This window comes from Rhizophagus irregularis, chromosome 1 (genome assembly GCF_026210795.1).
Source record: "Rhizophagus irregularis chromosome 1, complete sequence".
Classification (NCBI taxonomy): Eukaryota; Fungi; Glomeromycota; class Glomeromycetes; order Glomerales; family Glomeraceae; genus Rhizophagus; species Rhizophagus irregularis.
The window spans coordinates 1,961,050-1,979,564 of record NC_089429.1 but is presented as its reverse complement, the minus strand read 5'-3'; the positions used below and the strand labels follow the sequence as shown (position 1 = coordinate 1,979,564).

Here is an 18,515-nt window from a genome sequence, read left to right as displayed (position 1 = left end):
GAAACGTTACAATTATGATGTCCATGAATCACGTAAACATATCGCCCTTACTTGTAATGAGAAGAATGTTTTTATCCCGATAGTTTCTGACGTGAATCGAGGAGACAAAAAATAGGGAATATTTATTTTTTATTCCCAAAATTTGCAAATTAAATCGGGAACATCCTCCTCCAACCAGTCAGCGGGTTCCCAAGTGGCTTTGGTATCTGGGTATCATTCCCACTTGACTAGATACTGGTCTTGACCCTTCCTGATGCGATGCCGGAGTATCCGCTCAGGTACAAATCTTTCGGGTTGCCCTCTTATCACAAAGTCAGGTGGGGGATATTCATTTTCTGGAACAATCTGCAACTCTTTTCGGGTGTACGCACATCTGGATACACCTAGACGCCCGTGTGGCCCATCAAGAAGATACGTAGGAGGCTGTTCGCACTGGTAAAAAAATGATTTATCCTACACATATCTTACACATATTGGGTACTCAAAATGTAGAAAATCATACACAAATAATACACATATCATACACATATCAGGTACTAATATATATATCATACATATATCAGGTACCTGATAGGTATACTATATATATAAGTACCCGATATGTGTATGATATGTGTATTATTTGTGTATGATTTTCTACATTTTGAGTACCCGATATATGTAAGATATGTGTAGGATGTGTAGGATAGACCATTTTTTTACCAGTGTCGGGTGAGAGGATCATTTTTTTGATGACACGGATATTGGGATTCCATCTTATGTCTCCTGTATGAAATTTTCCATGAAGTTTATTACCGAGTACTGAGATAGGTTCATCTAACTTTACTTGGACACGCGTTCCTTCAGAAAGAAGTTCCGTCTTTTTTGACACTTTGGGTGACCCAGTCAGAATGTCTGGGGGATTTCTTTGCCAGAGTTTATCTATTTTATTAACTACATCATGGAAATCTTCTGACCATTCCACGGATGTCACCCCGGTCTTCAACTCCTGTGCCACCATTCGTTTGAGAAGAGGTTCTTGAATAGCTTGGATAGCTCGTTCAGCGTATGATTGCTGTTTATGTCTTCCTGGTTCTCCGAACCTCATCATCACCCCTAGGCTGTTCAGGAAAAAATCACGTACCTGATCATTGGTGAATTCTGATCCAGAGTCTGTCTCTATTCGATGTGTTGGTGGCTTAATGCGATTTCTTCTGTAGATTTTGACAAATCCATTGAGAACCCTATTTGCGGTTTTATCCTTTAGGAGTTCTGCGTCAACTCGTTTACTCGCGACTTCTACCACTACGAGGAAATAGTGGAATCCTTTGGGGTCGACTGGCATCTCTGCGAGATCTGCCTGATGCGTCGCATTTGGTTTCCATACAACTACTCGTGGACGCTCTGATGACTTTTCCTTTAGGGGCTTTTTGTATAGATTGTAGTGCTCCTCACCTTTTAGAATTCGTGCTGGTACTCCGGAGAGATTGTAGTATTTGTAATAATTCTCTAAATGCGACATATTATGACAAATTAAAGGAAAGATTTCGGACTTCAAATCTTAAGATGACACGATTTTACTGCCTAAAGTGTAAGAAAGAAACCGAGACTGCTAGTGAAATACAAGATATAACCACAAATGGGCGTTACCGGCTGCATGGTGATTGCACAGTTTGTGGTATGCACAAGAATACTTTTACTGGGATAGACTGGGTTATCAAAAAGAAAACTAAGGAGAAGAAAAAAGAAACCGCGGCTAAAAGACATCAGACGGCGTACAATCGGCAATGCAAAAAACTTAAGCAGAAAATTTTAGAGGCCGATGATGCGTGTAAACAGTGTATTGATAAATGCCTTAAGGAGGCAAAAAAGAGGAAGACGGATTAGTACTGCCTTCTAAAAGTATTCTTCATCATCTGAGTCATCGAGAGATATCTCTCCATCATCTGATTCATCATCCGAGTCATCAAGAGTGCGACCTTCCTTAAGCAATTGGATGTTGTACGTTATTTGAGTCCATTTCTCCCAGTCGGACTCTTGCGTTATAAAGCCGCATCTGAGGAGTGCTCTTTCTATTACTACCATCCCTGCAAACCTGGTGTATTTTTTCTGATCGGCTTCATTGAAATTGTCAATGGCTTCCTTGTAGTAGTCTACTGCCTGTTTGTATACCTCTTCGGCTTCTTTATGCCGCTTCCACAACTCGGCTTTACAACAGTTATACCAGAGTCTGTTTATCTTGAGATGTTTTCCGAATTCTTTGATCGGAAGGTTTCTGACCATTTCTCTTACTATGTCTGGGTCGTTGAGAGGCGATGCCCGCATTTGGATCCATTTACGGATTCCATAGATGTCTACAAGATCAAGTCCGAGGTCTTCGGCAAGAGAAGTGGCGGCGTGTAAGTTTATCATTGTATGTTACTTATAGTTACCTAATCTTCAATTGCCGAATGTATTTTTTCCAAAGATCCGCGCTCCTACCCGGTTATCCTCCTGCGGTTCTACAGACCTTCTAGGGATTATACTTGCATGTCAGAGTAATATGTTTACCTGAGTATGTTAGAAGTGCAGATTACCCGCTTACTTGCTCACTGCGTTCGCTTTACATAAAAGTAATCAACCCGCTAACCGAAGATATAAACCTACCCGCTGACCTACCTGTTATCAGTTCGAAAAGCCGATTGGAGGCTAAGAAATGTGGGACAGATTTTTTGGGACAGACGGGACCGATGGGACGCATTTTGGGGGGTAAAAATAAAACTTTTTCTGGGGGATGTCCTTTCCTATATTTCTGAAATATCTGTCCCATTTGTCCCATCTGCCCCCCCCCTCTTATTCTCTCTTCTTTTGCTTCCTTTTCTATTGTTTTCTGGTTTTTGGTTATATATTTATGGGACAGATATGGGGACAGATATGGACAGATATATGGGGAGTCATACCCCCACGGAAGGGGGATGTAGGTACTGCGAGGCCGTGGCTGAGGTGGGGTGAGCGCTAGCGAGACACACTACCAGCCCGACGACTTTGGAGAATATCGAATATGTGGCGTCCCAGGTCAGAATGAATACCAACGATTTCAAATGAACATCCCAAATGAACATTGCAAATAAACTGAACGTAGTTAGCGAAGTGGTTTGTTCCCAGCTATTTTACTTATTGATATAAGCCAAGTGTGACCTTTGGGTCACGGTCTCATAGTTAAGTTTTTATTATTATCCGCTGATCCTATCATATTGTGCATATCCGCCGATCTGCAGATTTTGGACCCTATTTAGGAATTCATGTGCGACAAATTTTCAAATTTTATTGGTCAATAAACGTGTTGATCCTCGTCTAAATACCTAAGAATACCTCGTAAACACCTCAAAACACCCTAATAAAAAAAAAATACCCATTAGATTTGGCAAAAACCCATTGGATTCTGAAGGTGAAGAAAATGATAAAGCTGTGTGATTATAAGTCAAAACTTTTATTGAAAATAACTTACAAATATCTCTTTTCATAGAGTTTAACGAAGAAGAACTGCATTTATACATTTTATAAGAGCTGGACGCGTTTTGTTTGTAAAGTTTTATATAGTTACGGTACTAGTATTTAAAAACCAGCTTTTTCTAATAGTAAATATGAAACTAATTAATTATATAGTCAAATTTATTAACTTTTTATTCATCAACAGCCGTTCACTCTTTTACCCATCAGCATGATAACGGTTCCTCATACTCCTCCCCATACTCCTCCACCAAGTAACTTCTTTCTGTGTTCCACTTGTGGAAGACAATTCAAAAGTTCGCGAGGCTTAACACAACACACTAGGGTAATTAAAAAATATAATCAACGCCAAGGTCTTGATGATGTGCCTGCTAATACAATTTCCGAATTTAAAGAAATTTTGGTGATGGAGATACACAAAAAATTGGTTTTAAATTTTAGGTCTATGGGAAAGAAGTTGGTATCTATACCATGTCCTGAAAGTATTTTTTTTTCCATTTTTTCCGGGCATATTCATTATTATTCTAAAGCAAAAGGAAATTACAAATGTATCTTTCATGGTGATAGTGCATATCAAATTTTAAGTGAAATTTTGAATTCTGATCAATGGGGAAAAAAAGGTTATTCGCAAAAACAAGAAACGTATATTGTATGTTTGAATCCTACTCCGTGGAATTCTAATTCACATGATCAATCAGAAGAAATAGATCCTCTTGAGCAATTGATTCATCAACAATCTAAAAATTACAAGAAAACTAGGCGGCCAAAATTTTCGCGTGGAGAAATTTTAGTGGAATGGAAAAAACGTGTATCAAGAGAAATTAACGGAAATTTATGTACAGCAGGGTATATATATTTCAATTTTTATATTTCACAATCCTTTGTATTATAGTTATAGACATATAGTATTTACTCTATCACTTATTAGAGTAAAAAAAAAAAAAAAAAAATTGAAATTGGTAAAACACGTTAATAAAAATTTATTGCAATATATTAATTAACTACAATAACTAACCAAATACAAAAATGCGCCTAAATAAATAAAAGTATTTATTAAATAAAATTAATTAATAAAATATAATTGTTCTTTTTATTTAATGCGAATTCTCTTAACTTTTGGAGATTTGGATAATACATTGTAATTAAAATAAAGTGATCTATTTTCATATTCTATTATCTCCTGTATTGCGGATTTTCGTTTAAGCAAATCACCACCATTTTTGAGTGTTTTACGAAAAAAAGTAGAGACTTGATTATGGTTCTTTTTCTCAACAGCAGAACAAGAAAATGCTTTAAAACCCCATCTTTTATGCTTTTCTAAAAGTTCCCACCCGTGATAAACCAATGCATGCATATAAGGGGTTATCTGATTTGGCATATATAATCCTCGAACATATATTTTTGGACGAGAAGGATTTCCTTGTGATGGAGTGAGAAACAGAGATAACCACTCAAGAGATTGCTGCTTTAATTGTGCTGGATCTGTATTTTTATTTCGGAGGGCACAATACAATTCATAAAATCCATCCCAAAGCTTACGAATTAATTCTGCACGAGAAGGTTTGAAGAGTAATTTTAAATTAAAAAACTGCAAAACAGTTTTTTTGTCATCTCCCATAAGAGATGTATATTTCCAAATGTGAGATTTTTCATCTTCCCAGAAGTGAAAAGACACTTTTAATCTTTGCATTTCACCCAAAATAACACTTCGTGTCAGATCATTAAACAAACCATTTTCTTGGATTTCTGCAAGCATCAATTCCCAGAGTCTATCAGTAATTCGTAAGAGAGCATGTAATTCATCAAAGATTATGTTTTCTATTGGAATCATACTAAAGAGAGGAGGATTAATATGTCCGTTGATTTCATTATAGTTTGTTATAAGTTGATCTATACTTTTTTCAATACACCAATTTTTATTCAAATCTCCAATTTGATTCTTTGAACAACAGCACCAGGGGCAAAAATAGTTTGCAGTAGGGCCATTTAATCCAAGACAAATAGCCAAAAATTTCCAATCGGAACTGAAGTATAGTTCAAATTTCCACAAAATTCCTGAGACTTCTAACCCATTTTCTTTGAATGATTTTAGTTCATTAATAAAGAGACTTAACATAAATTTAAGCGTATCATATTTTTCAGTACCAGGATATAACGCCACAGTGTAATGATAATCTGCATGGTGATGTCGATTTTCATGGTTTAAAATCATAAATGTCACCATGACATGTTTGATCTTCCGTCCAACGTTTCTACCATCTCCAGAAACACGCAGATGTATAATTGGATCTGATGATTTTAAGATCTGCTGTTTTTGCAATTGAGGAATTAGATAGACCAAAATATCTTTTGCACTACGACGAATTCCTAATCCCATAGTATTAATAACTTCTTGTACAATCTCAGGGTTCGTAATATCTGGTTCTTGAGATGTAATATTATTTAATTCATTTTTATCTTTCATATTCACCAACGAAAATTTAATTATTTTATTCATATGTTTGGTAATTGCAATTTGCTCATTAGAAACAGTATTTTCACGTGGTAAATGATGCTTGCAGCAGCTAAATCTCGATAAGAATCTCTTGGTATTTGTCCTTGATCTATAGCTTTCACTATAGATTGAAGTTGATGACCTTTTTCCATTTGATTTTCACCTTCTTCATAATCTAATTGAAAATCCAGTTTATTAACTGAAAATTCAACTGATTTTAATACAATTTCGTCAGATTGGTGATAAACTCCTTTGATATCATTATTAAAACTAGCCCGCACTTTTGATGCAATTTTTTTTGCACGTTTTTCAAGCGTTGATGAAGTACAATTGATGGCTGGTTTAATTAAATTGCCTCTTTTCCTGGATTCACGTGCTTTTTTTACACTTTTTAATTGTAATCCAAACACAAGAGGACCTGAAAGAGTAGCTTTTGTTTCTGGTTTTAAAGCCTGAAAAATGCAAGGAATAATACCTGCAATTAATTAATAATTAGTATTATATAGTAAAAAATTTATATAGTACATACTCTCTCATAATTATATGCTGCATCAGATGGAGATTTGCTCAAAAAAACAACATATTGAAAGTTGGAGCCATATTTAATACGAAATTGTGGTATTTCATTAATATAATCAATTTCACAACGAATAGTCTTCTTTTTGGATGCACGTCCCCAAGTTGTTTCTACAATATAACCATGTGGAATCTTATATTGTTGAACTGGTCTTTTTTTTCATTTGTTGTTGCTGGTACTACTACAAATTACTGAATCTTGTAGACTCTTTGGTCCAGTTTGAGTTCCATTAGGATAAACACCTTCTTTTATAATTACATAGTTGAAGCTACGTTTAGTGACTTTATTTACACGTTCACGATACAAAATATTATTGTTTATTGGATAAGTGGAAACTTCTTCAATTTGAAATTCGTCAATATTTTCTTGGTCAGTAATATTTTCTCTATCGGATATTATTTCCATTGTTGAAAATAAGATTTTTTTCAATTATTAGTGATAATCTTCACGTGTTTATTTATATGGTTCACGGGTTTATTTATATGGTTTACGTGTTTAATTTCCCAAATTATAAACCTGGTACTGATCGTCATTAGATGACCATATATATGGTGCATTCCTTCCATTCTGCAGATCGGCGGATATGGTATTCGAAAAATTATTATAGCTAGTCTTTTTTAAAAAATTGGGAGAGTTATTGCATATTATTTTTTGATCATTAGTACTAGTAAAAATGCATTCATATCCTTCAGTCGCAAGTAAACCCACTATCAATAAAGAATATGTTTTAACACGATTTTAAAGTTTTGATATGTACTTTTATTATTAGTTATACCATCAAGTGACTGAACATGTGCCCTTTGGGCAGGGTTGTGGTAGTACACCTGTACTAGCAAAATTCTAGTACGTACTGTACTAGCAAAAATTTCGTACAAGTACTAAGTATACTGTACTAATACAATTATTACTTTTTAGGATATAATTTAACCATTTTAGGTAGATATCATGTGATTAATATTGTTTATATTTATAAAATTAACCAATAAAATTTATTAATAGTATGTACTAAAATTGTATTTGTACTAAATTTTCAAGTACAAGTACAGTACTTAGTACTGTACTATACTGTACTAGTACTGTACTAGTACAATTCCCAACCCTGCCTTTGGGCAGTCTACGACTGAATAGAAAATTATACATTCGATTTAATCCTGTTTGTCAACGTTATCACCATATCTGTTTCAATTAGATTACTTGAAGTAAGGCAATCGTGACCTACGGGTCACGGTCTTGTTGTTTCCATTTATATTCTTATCCGCAGTGGATATCCGTCGTCCACTAGTATTCTTCTCCGCAGTCGATCCACTGAGAAGTGTATTATTAATCTCGTGTGCAGAGTGTCTAGTATTTTTTTATTATTATATTAGCTATAGCATCTCACAAATTGGCAAGTAATAAAGCACATCTCTGGTTTCGCCTAAATATCCAAAGGGCTTCTCCTATTAAACGAAAAAAATGATGACATAGTTTTGGTTTTGTTTTTCCTCTTTTTATACGATATATCGCTATTATGGCATATGTCTTTATAGTTATGTGATTATGGACTCACAAAATATCTAATTAATACAAAAAATAGTTGGATATCTGTAATAATGCACCTTTTATTAAAGCTGAGATAATTATCTTGAGTAAAAAATATAAAAAAAAAAGTCGTGCCACATCCTGGTACATTTTGATAAATTCTATATAAAAACTATGGTTTTCTTAAGTGGTACTTCGCAATGATGTGTAGAAAAATGGAATCTACAGATACCTAATATTGCGTAACAGGTTGTAGAGACTTTTTTACGTTTCGTATATACTGTTAGGAATAAGGTTGCTTGCCGAAACCTAGGTGTTTAGGCAAGATGGCGTTTCGCCGAAAAGCGAAATTCTGCCGAAACTATATTAAAGTTATATTAAAATTGGCGAAACTTTGGAGAAAGGCGAAACTGCCGAAACTTATTATAAATGCCGAAACTGCTGAAACTCTGCCGAAACTATAATAAATCTATAGTAAAATTTTGATGAAACTAATCGTAGGATTTTGAAGAGGTTTAGACAAGCAACCTTAGTTAGGAACAAGTGAGACCACCAAAGGTGCGTTCTAAGACCTCCTTACTTTTTGTATATATTTTGTTTATTGTAGCATTGCCTATAGGATGTATCCTTGTTTAGTATTAAACGTAACTTAGTTGTGTAAGAATAAAGATTACTGAGCGCATTTATATCACCAGCACTTAAACTATCCCGTTGACCTGAGTTGTAAGAAAATGTTATTATGCGAAGTAGTATAAATAAATAGAAAGAGTCATATGCAAACCTATTTTAGCATTTATTTTTTGTTTTGAAGTCATATCTGGACCTAGAGGGTAATGCATAATAGATTTGGGATCATACGGACCATAACAGACAGTATCCGATGCTGGCCGTTTCTTATAATTTTTGGTATTGCTTCTAACTTTCAAAAATTGATCCCGATCTGGACGACAGTGCTCATGATGAAATCCGAGCACATGCATCAGTTCATGCATAGAACTGCCTATAAGATATGGCCACTTCTTTTATCCATAGAAACATATAATTCCTGTATAATTGCGAAATGAAATAAAAATGGGAGACAACAAATGGTATATTGACAGAATATAAAATTAATAAATCTGAACCTGTTTGCCTTCCTTCCTACCCACGTAGGAAGCAAATCTCCCTCCATCAATAATTTTGATGTAATCACTTTTGTCTGTTATCTCTATGAATCTTATGATAGATACTTTGGCGATCCTTTTCATTGCTTCCTTTATAATGTCTTTAAGTTCTTCAGATACATTATCATTGAAAATATACGGAATGATTCCACATTCCCATAGTTTTTCCTCTTCATTGGTACAAACATCAGAAAACAAAATATCAGTTTCTTCTTCAACAAGAGCCGTACAAAATTCATCATCTTGTATTGAACTGATTTCTAATATTTTAAAGATAATCGGTAAATACAAAAAATATTATAATGAATAGTAACGATAGTTAACCTGAAAGGAAATAGAATATTTACTTCGGCTAGAATGATCCTAGGATATTATCTTCGTCAGGAGGTCTGATATTTATTGACTTCGATGATAAACAGTATGCGATTATCCGTCCTTGCAATATATTAAAAGAATGTTAACAAAAACAAACTTATTCCTATCTCACAGGAAATGTATTTTTGACAGTATAAAGAGATGAAGTAGCAAATTTTTTTCCTTTTACGAATAATATATGTGGACTTTTACTTACTCTATTACTGATGTTTATTGTAGATGATCTCGAAATATATTACGTCTACGCTTTTTATGCTGAAAGATTTGAGTGTAGATGCAACACAGTTCAAGTACGCCTATAAATGCTACAGGATAGCAAGTAATATTCTTCCTTTGGTTCTATCCGAACTGAACATTGCATAACTTTGTGGAATAACATTTCGTAAATATAAAACCAAGACTCGTCAATTCATTTAACCACTCATTCATGTAAAAATACCGTAGCAATAAGTTATGTGTAACCTACACTTTAGCCAAACTAGTATAATAATAGATATCCAATCATCAACTATCTTTGGTCGTACAAAATCGAATCACAATAAGAGCATTCGACATATTTACCCATATTCCACGTAAAAAAAAATCACGCATGGAATAATTATTTCTCCTATAAATGAATTCAAGTCTAGTGACGAAGACTTCGTAAAGAGTGAAAGAACACGTCTTCTCAAATAGGAGCCAAAAATATATATAGTATTTCCACTGAAAATACGAAATGTCTAAATAACATATGGGTAATTTTTATATCAAGATTTTTTCGTTTGTCATTACCCTATCGATATTTAACTAACAAATACAATATCTAGTTATTTAGTGATATTATTTGGATCATTCTTACTGAATCGAAGAAAATCACATTGAGAAGGATAATACTGCATCGAAGATATGCAACTCGAGCTAATGATTGAGAACAGTTATTAGTCGTTCGATGTGTTTTTGGGTAATACTCTATGTAAACATTCAAATTATATCTCAAATGAGAACGAAAACAAAAATATCGAGAAATATCCATACTATTGTTGGAATAGAGACGAGCTCTGTTGATCACGTAACCAAGGTTCTTGACTAATTAATTTGTATTAGAGAGGGAAAGCAGCATCAAATTATATTGGTTTTCCTTTCAGGTTAATATCGCATTTTACTCTACCTCGTACCTGAGCGTCTTGCCGCTCAACCACGCTCAAATGTTTTAGGAAATGTCTGGAGGGCATTACTTCGTAATGTGTTCCTAATACTGGGTAACGTTTTTACTATTCACATACATTATTAATTACGTAGATGAATAATAGACTAATGCTACAAAAAATTCTCCATGATTTTTCGAGGAATGAGGAAAATTATGGAGGGGTAGTGTGTTTATGTTCAATATAAGATACTATGCGATATTAAAAATTGAAAAATATCGCTTTCAAGAATGAATACGAAATCAATAATAATGTCTTCCTCTCTATTCTTAGAAGTTGATTCATGTTCGAATGAAATTAGACACTGTGTATCTCACGTATAGATTACCGAGATCACCAGAGTAGTATATCTGTCGAAACAAACATAATTATTTTTTCTCTAAACTCTCTGGTATAGAAACGTGATCAGGTATGTTAAGCTACTTGTTCGTTAATAGATAATATATGGAAAGAAATATTTCACATAATGTAACGAAGCTTTCTAATAATCGACAGAAATACATTCGTGCATTTTTTGTTTGAAATCATCTACTTCGTAGGCATGCCTAGAGTATTTTTAATGTATATATCAGAAGATTGGATTTGCATAAAGATCACTAGTCTGTTGTTATGCAAAATATTATCTCACATACTGTTATTTATCCTCCATATGATACATTACAACACAGAAATAGGAAAGGCGCCAGTTTATCGGTAACAGTAATCAGCACACATGCCTATATGGTTCTGCCTGTTATACTAGTCCTTCTGAAGAACTTTGTGGACTTCACATACCGTGTATCACTATTCACTAGTGATGTTAAATGAAATATCCTTATTTTCGACAACATCAAGCATATCTGAGGAAACAGTTTAGCTATAATTTTACTGCTTCTGTCTCACATCAATCGGTAGAAACATGATGAGCGTGTTATGGTATATCTAAGTAACACTAACTGATGCCGTTAATTTCTGAAAGAATTCCTTCCAGGTAAAAAATGCACATATGTGTACGCAAACTAACTTAAGAGACGTGATCAAAGATTTGGATTTACAATCTACAATGTGTTAGTTTTTTCGATGAATCATGGCTGATGAAATTACGGCAGATACAATTATAATACTTGTGTTACCTTTAATTTCATACTAATTTCTGAGATCAAGTCCTCATCGTCAACTAAACAATTTTCTTGTTAGCTATTCATATCAAGAAAGATGTATACATGTGATAAAATCAAAAAACTCTACAAGTATTTCAAATCTGGAACTATTGATCTTTATTTAACGGAGCTTCTCTACTATATGTAGGATTTTAAAAATGTTTAGGGCATTGCGAAGCAACGTGACATGTTTTTTGAGTATTCTATTATCAAATACACCGGGATACTAAATACGACTATACGTAGTACTGTCTGTTAGTAAAGATTGGCATTATCCTTCTGATCTGTCTACTATACAATTCATACAAGTTGGATTGCTTATATATATAGCTCATAGCAATCATTATCAAAACTACTCAGTGTATTCCAATTATTAATAATAAATTAGTGATACTGGCCAAAGCCACATTTTAGAATATATGTCGTGTCCATCTATTGATATGAGATAACAACTTACCGATCATGTTCAGATACATTAACGTGTGAAAATCATATTTTATTCCAATTAAGTTCTCCGTAGTTACCAAAAAATTTCACGGTTTTGTATCAAGCATATACTCCTCCTGTCATCTTGAAATCCCTCAGAAAATGTTAGTCCTGAAGTCGTATTCCTTACGTAAAAACTCAATGAGATGTATTGTTTTCCTTAATCTTCTCCATCAACATAAGAGACTTACTTTCGATTATTGCTATCACCGATGGCGTAGTAACATAATTCAAAATTTAAAAAATTCGTAATACAAGTTTTTGTGTCATAGAGTTACCCCAGTTATACTGCATTCTTGTACTACATGTTATACGAGTTCGAAATAAGGCAACTGTGACCCCTGGGTCACGATCTCACAACTGGGCAATTTTTGTATTACAAGACATGGCGTAAAAATAATTCAATTTGAAAAATTTGTGTGAGAACCAAACTGAATCAGTTAACCTTACCAGATGATGTTAAAAAAATGAAGCTGAGTTGTAAAAGAATTTGAATAATATAAGTGGTCGATTTTTTTGGAGGAAGTAGGTAGAATGATCATATGTAGCTGAAGCAGATTATTGTTATTTCATAACTCAGGAGTCAACTAAAAAGAATAACTTTTCCGCAATATTTATTGTAAAACGGTATTATGGATAACAGATTGTAGTATGTGGTCCACGAAGCAGTGTTCGGCAAATGACTTGAAATGAACAAATGACTCAAATGACAAGTCATTTGTCATTTGTCATTTGCAACTCAAATGACCTGTCATTTAATTCATTTGAAAAATATTAAATATTCTGAGAATTTTTATTAATTATTTTGTTTATTTTAATTAAGAAAACAAAAATATTAAAACAAAATTGGTTTAATATATATAATCAAAAAAGTTCCAATAGTAGTAAAGATTTTTTAATCACGTGATTTTGTTATTATTTTACAGGTTATTATTTGTTAATAATATTATTATAGACAGGATTATTTCACTTATAATTATTTCACTAATGATCATTTTATCCACACAGATAAAAGTTAATTGATTTTGCAATAAAATATTTAATTGTAACACATGTAGTGGATCCCATTTTTCACCATTTTTATATATAATTGTTGTCTTTATTTAATCATAAGATGGCCATAATATTTATTTATGCATATAATTATATAATAAAATTATATATAATAAATAACATATCAGATATTATCACTTTAATAATTATGGTTGTGTTATTTATTATTTTCAGATTACAGTAAAAAATAAATAATTTGGTGAAATTGATTCTGTTTGTGATTATTTCGATTACGTCCTTCCTTTTTTGTACATCACGTGATTATAAATTGTCCAATAATCTTTAAATATTTTAATGACAAATGACCAAATGACAAAGGACGCAAATGACAGTCAAATGATACCCAATCATTTGGCATTTGTCATTTCGCGAATAATTCAAATGCCAAATGCCAAATGATGGGGTGTCATTTGACCAAATGACTCCTAATCTGAAAAATGGTCAAATGACCAGGTCATTTCCGAACACTGCCATGAAGTGTTTTTTACGTTGAATGATGTTCATGAAGCGAATCCCTTTTGGGATTTATATCTTTGATCTGTGCAATAAATACTTCCAGAGAAAGGAGCACATTTTTTATCCATGTAATGTTTTAATTGTTTGGAGAACATAATTATAGTTTAAACTCAGGATCAATAAGTAGTAAGTTGAATTAACAATGAAGATCATGTTATTGCGAAAAAATACACATGTAAGTATTTTACTCTAACATTTATTTAATTATATTGTGACAAAACTCGTACACCTTTCGAATATTAGGTTTAAGTCGACATTAGAACGGAGTTCCCTAAAGAAATTGATTGTAACGAAGCAATTATGTGGTATACGATGTAGCTATTATTTATTATATTCTGAAGGGACATCAGCAATAGCAGACAATAATAATTACAGAGGGACTATTTTTATCAGCTAATGAATGCAGTGTATACTGTGCTTAATTGCTAAATAATATCGTACATTCTCTTCGAAGGTATGTCATTAACTTTGCATCTATATTTACAATCACGTAATAGCATTTCAACTTGTAATTGTTTCTGTTAATAGGTCCAATATTAATGATGTTATGTATGAAGATATCTGTCCGCAAATGCCACACAAGTATTTTTTATTACTAGTAGCAGTATTTATTGTTCTTATCCTGTGTTGTAATCCAGAGAAAGGCTGATGCTAACATTATATACAAAGTTATTGCATGTCATTCCTTTCTTGAACTGTTTTCTTGCTTATTTTATATTGTATGTACGTTGAAGTAAGAATTAAAATATGACGGTATCGTATTCTTATTATTATAACTAGTGATATTTAGTATAACGATTAAACTTGTTTCACATATGAGCGAAATTATTGTTATTATATTAGTAAGTCACGAGATACAATAGGTTGTGGCCCAGTTACCTGAATCATATTATCTTATCTCTGATAATGACTATAGGTGAAAATGAAAAATAGACTAACATTAAAACAATTTCCCATCTCAAATGATGATTTCGCTCGGATTGCAGCTATGTAACATTCCAAGCATATTTTTTCATCTGGTGTTATGATTGCCAGTATGCATAATTTATGTAACCATCAGTTAGTAGTTTTTTTAATGACGAAAAAAAATAAAATTAAACAAAAAAAAATCCTTAGTATGAAATCAAGCTGCGCAGCGTGTCCTTTGGACTGATTTCTTCTCGTATGTTTGATGTTTCTTGTCATAGAAGTTTGTCCTTCATAATTTTCCTCGTTCCTCGAAAAATCATAAAGATTTTTTTTGTATACATTTCCTAATAATCTTCTACAGTAAAGACCACAGTAATAACATGAGAGCCTTACTGCTCAACCACGCAATAGTCTTAGGAAATGCCTAGAGGGTATACTTCGTAATGTGTTTCTAGAGGAGGTTCTAGGAACCTAGGTTCATAGTCTCAAAGATGGGGTTTACCACATTGGACTTGAGGAACTCAAGGCAGTTTAACTGGTCGAGGTAGATGGGTATATTTCGCCTAGTTATTACTGTAAAGATCGGACAATTTCAAGATCATTGGATATCGGGACTAGTTGGTAAAATTTTAGTAGTTATTTTAGTTATACATTTCGCATATATCGTTTTCGTTTTACATTTCGCATATATCGTTTTCGTTATACATTTCATTATAATATTTTCGTCATACAATTCGTTGTCCATAGTTTAGTCAATTCTATAACTGTTATACCGGTCACTTACAGTTTAGTATTGGCAAAGTTACGGTCAGCTTCTTGGCAAAGGCGCCTTGTTAAAAAGCTTATATTTATGTTAAAATAAACGAATTTTGTGATAGTTTATACCTAGGTATTTTTGTGCCCTTTGGGTAGTCTCCGACTGATCGAAATAAATATCAATTTTTTTTTGACTATAAATATTCGGATTATCATTACATGTTTTATTGTTTTATCTATGTAGATTTCACGGGAAGTTTCACAATACTGAAAAAATAATTTGTACTACATGTGTTATACAGTATACCCTACTATTTTTGTTGTTACACTAATTTTTGTGAACGAATAAGATAGCTGACACTCCTGTTAATCACGACATTTATTGAATTTTTACGATATATAAATATTTGTCTTTATTTCGTGATGGTAAAAGAAGTCCAGATTTTATTTTTATTATATTAAAGAATGCAGTTATTCAAAAATCATCAAGTAACCTTTTCTTCATTTTAGAGTCTACTGAAAAACTAAAATAATACACTTACTATACCACATTCCGAAGGAATACCCTCTAGGCAATTATGAAGATATACATTTGGTCTTGATGAATACAATTATTATTTTTTTTGTTTTCTGGGATCTACTATTTGGAAAGTATAAGATATTAATCCTCTTTATGAGGAAGTCTGCTGACCATGCGTAAAAATTCTGGATTCCGGAGAAGACAAACTTGTATGGAGAGAATCTCTGAAGAATCCTTCCAGGTAAAAAATTGATGCACATATGTGTACGCAAAACTAACTTAAGAGATGTGATCAAAGTTTAATTACTATCTACAATGTGTTATTCACATGACAAACATGTGCAACACAGTTTTTTTCACATACTAGATGTTCCTCTTTATTTTTGGAAAAGACTTTCATGATTAATAAATTATAAGTATGGTATTGTTGGACTCGTTTCGCAAACTTCATTTATCATTATTGAATTCTTATTTTTTGTATTAACCGACTTTGATGGCGACTATAGTAGGACCAGAGACATCTAACACACCTTATTTTACACTAATTACCACTCTTGACCCTGATGACCTTGCAAAGGCTTCTACACTTCTCTTATCAGCAGTTGAGGCCCGACCAAAATTAACACAAGCGTTCCGCTTGGAAGTTAAATTTTTGCAAGAGAATGCTCAGTTTCAGATATGTCTCGATCCTGTGCTGTGGTATGATGTCTATCTTCGGGTCAATCCAAGACTTGATGAAGCAGTTAGGATAGCAAGAGAGTACGTTACTTCCATTCGGACCCAAATTTTACCTGAAGAAGATGGGCCGTTTGTAGTAGAATACGACGAAATTGAGAAAGATAAGGCATTCATCCCATGCAACAAAATATATCTCATAATAAATCCCAATGTGGTGAGTGTTTTGTTTCTGTTTCGTCCGAAGGGCAAGATGTCCATAGGCTACGGTTTTGTGGTTCTAGGGTTTATCCCTCTTACTCTTTATCCCATAATATTCATCCATCCAATGGTCTCCCTACAGAATTTGACCATCCAGAGTTTATATGCAAGGGGAACGTAACGACTCATGACGGCCGGAAAACAACTTGCGATTACTATTTTGCTTCAAAGCTTATCGTTCGAGAACTTTTGATAGACAATTATATCATATTGTTGTGACGAGAACCCATCAGAGAATTGCTGTTACTGCCCCGTCCTAATAGAAATAAAGCTAACTATAATCACTGACAACGAGGGGTTAGTACAACGAAGCGAGTTCTGGAGGGACCTGATAGAACAACGGCAACGCTTGAATTTTCATTCTATAGCAGTCAATTATGGCCGATGGGAGACAGGTCAATCTCGGGATAAGTATGCACAAGCATGCCATGCACATGTTCATTTACTGTTTGACAGAGAAGCTTGGGAAGGTGTGAAGGGAATAGTTACGAATAAAATCACGTTATCAAAGCTAAACACCAGAAACTATCCTGGACCAAACTACCTGCTTAAGGATTGCACAGAACTAGAACAACAACGTTTACAGTTAGCGGAACACCAATATATGCTAGCTAGTATAACCAAACTTTCCGTATCTGTCGAAAATAGTAATAAATCTCTCATTGATGCCATTTCTTCACTTACTGTTGCAATCAATTCACTTAATAGACTAGTTGAGGACAAGGATAAAAAAGAGTATTATAATCAGTAGTTATTTACGAAACGGTTTTCATGTATAATAAACGACATATTTTGACATTTGTTGTATAATATATTTTTTAGGAGAATCATTTAAGTACAAATAATCCCATTCTCATTTGAGACTTTTTTACATAATAGATTTTGCTCTTCAAGCCTATGAACAGAGCGTCTTATCGCTCTACCCTGCAAAGGTCTTAGGAAATGTGTTCCTAATCCTAAAGCCTCCTCTGGAACACATTACTTCGTACTATCCTCTAGGTAATTCCTAAGACCTGCGTGGTCTTTACTGTAGAAGATTATTAGGAAATGTATAAAAAAAAATCTTTATGATTTTTCGAGGAACGAGGAAAATTATGAAGGACTGATGTGCTGATAGCGGATTAATCATTAAAAATGCATTTATATTACACTTATTGTCTCCTTCAGCCACGAGTAAACCACTATTAATAAGAATATATTTTAACTCGATTTAAAGTTTCTACACGATACATCTTGTTTACAAAAATACTCAATTACAATGTAATTCTGTTTGTTCATTTACGCCTTCAGGTATTCTTTTCCACAGTTGATATCCGCATACTTTCTTTTCTGTTTCAATGAAGTAAGGCAATCGTGACCCATGGGTCACAGTCTTATAGTTTGACTTATATTCTCCTCCGCAGTTGATCCTACTACGC

The 18,515-nt window shown here is 33.4% G+C and overlaps 5 protein-coding genes across 5 annotated transcripts; 2 read left to right on the top strand and 3 right to left on the bottom strand.

Annotated features, from left to right (window-relative positions):
- Window positions 1-1,875: 1,875 nt before the first annotated feature.
- Window positions 1,876-2,391, bottom strand: OCT59_000367 (uncharacterized protein; the record flags this gene model as incomplete). Its single annotated transcript, XM_066138779.1, has 1 exon — window positions 1,876-2,391. The coding sequence occupies one exon, from the start codon at window positions 2,389-2,391 to the stop codon at window positions 1,876-1,878; it is 516 nt and encodes a 171-aa protein (XP_065988242.1).
- Window positions 2,392-4,558: 2,167 nt separating this feature from the next.
- OCT59_000366 (uncharacterized protein) lies at window positions 4,559-5,932 on the bottom strand (the record flags this gene model as incomplete). Its single annotated transcript, XM_025327761.2, has 1 exon — window positions 4,559-5,932. The coding sequence occupies one exon, from the start codon at window positions 5,930-5,932 to the stop codon at window positions 4,559-4,561; it is 1,374 nt and encodes a 457-aa protein (XP_025169645.2).
- Window positions 5,933-5,961: 29 nt separating this feature from the next.
- On the bottom strand, window positions 5,962-6,944 carry OCT59_000365 (uncharacterized protein; the record flags this gene model as incomplete). Its single annotated transcript, XM_066138777.1, has 3 exons — window positions 5,962-6,414; window positions 6,492-6,671; window positions 6,732-6,944. 3 exons carry the CDS (start codon window positions 6,942-6,944, stop codon window positions 5,962-5,964), a joined length of 846 nt encoding a protein of 281 aa, XP_065988241.1.
- Window positions 6,945-9,269: 2,325 nt separating this feature from the next.
- OCT59_000364 (uncharacterized protein) lies at window positions 9,270-9,533 on the top strand (the record flags this gene model as incomplete). Its single annotated transcript, XM_066138776.1, has 1 exon — window positions 9,270-9,533. One exon carries the CDS (start codon window positions 9,270-9,272, stop codon window positions 9,531-9,533), a length of 264 nt encoding a protein of 87 aa, XP_065988240.1.
- Window positions 9,534-16,654: 7,121 nt separating this feature from the next.
- OCT59_000363 (uncharacterized protein) lies at window positions 16,655-17,848 on the top strand (the record flags this gene model as incomplete). Its single annotated transcript, XM_066138775.1, has 2 exons — window positions 16,655-17,053; window positions 17,294-17,848. The coding sequence occupies 2 exons, from the start codon at window positions 16,655-16,657 to the stop codon at window positions 17,846-17,848; spliced, it is 954 nt and encodes a 317-aa protein (XP_065988239.1).
- Window positions 17,849-18,515: the final 667 nt, after the last annotated feature.